Below are 6009 nucleotides of genomic sequence, written 5' to 3' on the forward strand. Positions count from 1 at the left end.
CTTGAGAATATTGAGAGGTCGAAGGCTGAAAACAATGAGGATCCGGAGGATTTGCCATACTCTGATGAGGAACTGGAACTCCTAGAGCGGGAGACACAGATGCTGCAGGCCAAACTTGAACGACAGCGTGAAATCCATCGTCTCCGTCGTGAGCTTCAACAAGCTTCGATTAAAAATCAAGAGCAAGGCAATGATCACTACGTCGATAACGAAGACGCCGATTACGAGTATGAGCTGTCAGCTGAATCGACATATTCACAATCTCGAGGACGTCGACAGCGCACAATATCATCTGCCGACGCTTCCCAGCGAACTACATCCACAGAATCTATCTCCCATGAAGAGTTTGCCAAGATGCAAGAAGAAATCGCGCAGATGCGTACCATAATGAGAAGCCAGTCTGGGTTTGAAACTGTATCTGAAAGCCCCTTGTCATTGGTTCTTGAAAAAGCACGCATCGACAGGACGTTGAGAACGCCTGCTCTCGATCATTTCGACGGATCCTCGGACCCGTTAGCATTTCTAAACACATTTGATGGTCGCATGACTTTCTTCGGCCACTCGGAGAACGCTAGGTGTCAGTTCTTCTCCACTTGCCTTCAAGGCATGGCTCTCTGATGGTACAGTAACTTGCCACCTCGGTCAATCGACTCGTGGACAACTCTGAAAAGCAAGTTTCAAGTCCGATTTTCCAGCAACTATAAAGGAATCAAAGTTACAGCATCCTTGATGACAATGCACAAACGCTCCGGCGAAAGTCTCAGGAGTTTCCTAACCCGGTTTAGAGAAGAGATAGCAGAAATTCCAGACTTAATAGAACAGATTGCTGTCAATTTCCTGACAGCAGATATCGATAAATCCAGGCATGGCCTGCTTTTAGAAGAGATCTTTGAAAAAAGGCCAAAAACCCTACAGGCCGCGTTCCAGATTATAGAACACCGCATGATGATTCAAGAAGCAGTAAGCTGTATACAATCTCCACGGAGGTCGTCAAAATATGAACGACGCCGAAGCTACAGTCCACGATCCCCCGCGAGGGAAAGGCGCCGGGAACGTCGTAGGTCGCCCCCACCACGCACATCGGACCTCCCTCCGAGGGATAGAAGAGAAAGAGATTGGCAGCCCCACAATCGATCTGAAAAAGAGTTCCCTAAACTCAACACCGAAAAAACGACAATTTTAGCGGTGTTAAAAATAGAACCGGATTATCGCCCTCCAAGACCCATGAAACCAGGAAGACCCCCAAGCTCCAGATATTGTGAATATCATGAGGATACTGGCCATACAATATAGCAATGTTTTCAGCTTAGCAATCTCATCGAAGGAAAAATTCGTCGAGGACAACTAGTCCACTATGTGCAACACGATGATGAACCCAGACGTCACCATCGAGGCGAGGACGATCGTGTAATCGACGTTATTTTTGGAGGTATAGCCGTCGGGGGCCTCTCCCACAACTCTCGCAAGCTTTATGCTCGAGAAGTTTTTAATGTCAATCCCTCGGCAGCTAAACGCCCTCGAGCGAATCCCTCCCCAGTCATCTCTTTCTCCGATGATGATTATCGTCCCGGTCTCATCGAAGGCCATCAAGATGCTCTTGTCATCACAACGCGTGTGGGAAACAACACGGTTAAGAAAATGTTGGTCGATAATGGTAGCTCCGTCGACGTGTTATATCATCATGCTTTTTCCCGAATGGACATAGGAGATCGAAGACTCGAGAACTCCCGAACCCCGTTATACGGGTTTACAGGCAATGAGGTTCATATGGTAGGAACCATCGACATGCCAGTGCTTTTTGGTTCCCCACCCTGTCAGTTTTGGAAAATGGTCAAATTCCACGTGATTAGTGCTTCCTCAAGTTTCAACTCCATATTGGGGCGAACAACGATTACCGCACTCCGAGCTATAACATCTATCTCCCACTTAAAAATGAAATTTCCCACAGATTTCGGCGTGGGAGAAATGATTGGTGATCAAGTAACAGCAAGACAATGCTACTTAACCACTGTGTCTCCAAGAAAAAAGATTGACGAAGAGTTCGATCTTAATCAAGTGCTTGACATCGACCCCAGGGACCTTGTGGAACCACCCACTAGCAATTCTTGCTCTCCCGTCGAAGAAACTGAAGAAATAGAAGTGATTGAAGGAAATCCTGAGAAAACTACAAGGCTCGGCAAGAATCTCCCTGATCAATTAAAGAAAGATATCACGTGCCTTATCCGTGAGTTTTCTGATATTTTCGCCTGGGATCCAAAAGATATGCCTAGAATTCCCGAGGCTGTCGCTCGACACTCTTTGCACATCAGTAAAAATATCAAGCCGGTGAGGCAAAAACATCGTACCTTCTCTGCCGAGAAAAGGGCAGCCATCGACCTAGAGATCAATAGATTGCTCGAGGCCGGTTTCATCGAGCCAGTACAATTCCCCACATGGATCTCGAATGTGGTCCTGGTCAAGAAAAGTAACGGAAAGTGGAGAATGTGCATCGATTACTCAGATGTTAATAAGACATGCCCTAAAGACTTTTATCCACTCCCAAACATCGATCAACTTATTGATGCAACAGCGGGAAACGAACTTCTCTCTTTCATGGATGCCTTTTCGGGGTACAATCAGATTATAATGGACTCGCAAGACTGGCAGCAAACCGCATTCATCACATACCGGGGAGTCTTCGGATACCGAGTGATGCCTTTCGGTTTAATCAACGCCGGAGCTACTTTTCAACAAATGATGGATAAAATATTCGGCACACAAATTGGAAGAAAATGCTGATATATGTCAACGACATGATCACAAAGTCGAAGATTGCCTCTGACCATGTGATAGACCTCCGCGAAACATTTGAAAATGCAAGGAAAAACAACATGCGGTTAAACCCAGCTAAATGCTCGTTCGGTCTTACTGCCGGAAAATTCCTCGGTTTTCTGGTTACACAAAGAGGTATCGAGGCAGATCCATCCCAAACAAGAGTGATCTTGGAAATGGAAAATCCAAAATCAGTAAAAGATTTGCAAAAGTTAACCGGTTGCATCGCCGCACTTCGAAGGTTTATTCCCCAATTGTCAAAAAGATGCCTCCCCTTTTTCTCAGCAATAAAGACAGCTTCCAAATCATCACACTTTGAGTGGAACGAGGAGTGCGAAAAAAATTTCTCCAAGCTAAAGGTATTCCTTACAAATCCACCCATCCTCACTCGGCCCTTGCCAAATGAGCCTCTGAAGGTATACCTCTCTGCATCCGATGAAACGGTCGCGACCGTACTGATTCAAGTCAATGAAGGAAAAGAAATCCCAGTATATTACATTAGCCACTCTCTTCGAGATGCCGAAGTCAGATACCCGCAAGTAGAAAAATTGGTCTATGCTTTAGTTGTCGCAAGCCGAAAGCTTAGACATTATTTCCAGGGAAGGGAGATGCATGTGCTTACAAATCAACCCCTGAAGAGGATCCTACACAAACCCGACATGACAGGTAGACTTGCCGCATGGACGATCGAGTTAAGTCAGTTCTATATCGAGTATAAGCCTCGAACTGCGATAAAGGCCTAGGTTCTTTCAGACTTCGTTGCTGAGTGTCAGTTTCAGACCAAAGCCCAGAGTTTCGACGAAAATCATTTAAGACCATGGTTGCTATTTATCAACGGGTCCTCGATGGCTGACTCCACAGGAGCAGGAATTATTTTAATAAGTCCGGGTGGATTCAAAATCCAGCAAGCTCTAAAGTTTGAATTTCCGGCAACAAACAATGTCGCCGAATACGAGGCACTCATCGCAGGCTTAAAACTGGCTATGGATCTTGAAGCTGAAATTATTGACATATTCGGAGATTCTCAGTTAGTCTCCGAGCAAATAAGCGGGGAATTCAAGGCACATAATGAGAAAATGGCTCAATACCTGGCAAAAACACAAGAACTACTCAAGAAATTCTCCTCATGGAAACTTTCCAATATCAACAGAGAAGAGAACCAATGGGCCGATCATTTAGCCAAGTTAGCCTCCTCGAGTCTTCCAATCAATCCCAATCCAGTGTACGTAGATGTCCTAGCTAACCCCGCCATCGATGAGCTTTCTATCAACCAAATCCAGAATAACTTCGCTGGCGAAAACCGTTTTTCGAGTACATTATCGACAACAAACTCCCGAGCGAGAAACGCGAAGCTCGCTCACTTATGTTCAAGGCAAGAAGTTACTGTGTAATTGGTTCGTCGTTGTACCGGCACGCCCTATCTGAACCATTACTCCGATGTCTGACATTAGAAGAAGCCCATCTAGCGATGATCGAGGTTCACACAGGAATCTGTGGCGACCATCTCGGAGGAAAGAACTTGGCTCTCAAAATAATCAGGCAAGGTTTATATTGGCCCACAATTCGGAAAGACTGCGAGGAATATGTCAGAAAATTCCAAGCATGCCAGCTACATGGAAACATGGATCACCGACCCACGACCAAGCTCAATTCTGTCCTCGCACCATGCCCTTTCTTTCAGTGGAGCATCGATATCGTAGGACCCTTTCCAAAATCTAAGAACCAGTGCCAATACATAATTGTAGTGGTGGATTACGCTACGAAATGGGTCGAGGCAAAACCACTTTCAAAGATCAGAGAGAAAAAAATGATTGAATTTTTCATGGAATATGTGGTATTTCGCTTTGGAGTCCCGCGAATCCTAATTTCAGATAATGGCACACAGTTTGGGGGGCTCAATTTGAGAAAACTGTAGAGGAGTTAAAAATCCAACACATCAAGGCATCAATGGTATATCCACAAGCCAATGGGCTAGCAGAGGTAACAAATAGAACCATCCTACAAGGGTTAAACAAGAGAATTGAAGAGATTCCCCGCTGCTGGGTCGGCGAACTGCCAAATATGTTGTGGTCATACAGGACGACCCCTCGCAGCTCGACAGGAGAGACCCCTTTTTTCCTGGCGTATGGCGTTGAAGCGGTCTTACCAGTTGAAATAAGCCTACTTTCCCCAAGGGTCAAGGTTTTCAATCCCTCCCTCGCACTCGAGGGTGTGCAGTTTCACAATGACTTACTAGAAGAAACAAGAGAGGAATCCCGTCTACGCATGATCGCACAACAAGAGAAAACTGCAAATTATTTTAACAAGAAAGTCAGGAGCAAACACTTCAAAGTGGGAGACCTCGTCCTCTGGGACTCCGCGGCATCCCAACCCACTGTCACTGGAAAGCTCAAGCCAACGTGGGAAGGCCCGTACAGAGTTTCGAAGGTTATTAGCACGGGAACATATGAGCTTTCGCACCTCGACGGTCAGCCTATTAAGAACGCCTGGAACGATATTCACCTCAAGAAATTTTATCAGTAACATGCTCTTATGTGTAATAGTTGAAACTTCAAGGCTATAACTGTACTACAAAAATTAACCCTCGATGCAATGAGGGTCGTTATGAGATCCCCATCGAGGGAATTTAAGTTATGAAAGCTTTAACTTATTTTGATATCTTGCTTGTACCTTTAAAAAAAGACGAACAACGACAGTCGACATGCCAAGAGCTAACCCACATCGAGGGGCTTTAAATTATAACAATTTTAACTTCCCAAGAGCTTATCTACACAAGGCAAACAACACAACACAATTCTTTCAAGTATGCACACTAAACGACATGGAGTTTGTTAAACACATTCTTAACGATTTCAAAACAGATATACGAAACAACTAAAAATGGGAAATTAATGCGATAACGAGGAACAAAAAGCATAAATTCGGATATCTTTTAAACAAGATCGTTCATCTACCACAAAAAAATACTTCAAGGAAAAAATCCCAAAGAAAACCAGATCGTTGTAGGGTCTAAACAAAACATGGAGAATACAAGTAGCCAGCAACAAATAGGAAACACGAGTCTTTGAGAATAAACATAAAGATAAATCACTCACGGGGCATTCCCCGCCTTCAAGAGCCTCCAGCTGGATCATCAGGTCGCGAGGCAGCAAGATCGCGAATATAGTCCTCGAAAGAATGTCCCGTCGTGTCGAGTCC

The 6009-nt window shown here is 44.9% G+C and overlaps 1 protein-coding gene across 1 annotated transcript; it reads left to right on the forward strand.

Annotated features, from left to right (window-relative positions):
• The first annotated feature begins 4758 nt into the window (after positions 1-4758).
• On the forward strand, positions 4759-5334 carry LOC141660095 (uncharacterized). The gene has a single exon (XM_074467056.1). It carries the CDS (start codon positions 4759-4761, stop codon positions 5332-5334), a length of 576 nt encoding a protein of 191 aa, XP_074323157.1.
• Positions 5335-6009: the final 675 nt, after the last annotated feature.

Source organism: Apium graveolens, chromosome 5 (genome assembly GCF_009905375.1).
Source record: "Apium graveolens cultivar Ventura chromosome 5, ASM990537v1, whole genome shotgun sequence".
Classification (NCBI taxonomy): Eukaryota; Viridiplantae; Streptophyta; class Magnoliopsida; order Apiales; family Apiaceae; genus Apium; species Apium graveolens.

Bases quoted from the DNA above. Each gene is read 5' to 3' on its own strand.
- LOC141660095 (XM_074467056.1), top strand. From the start codon at position 4,759: ATGGTATATCCACAAGCCAATGGGCTAGCAGAGGTAACAAATAGAACC.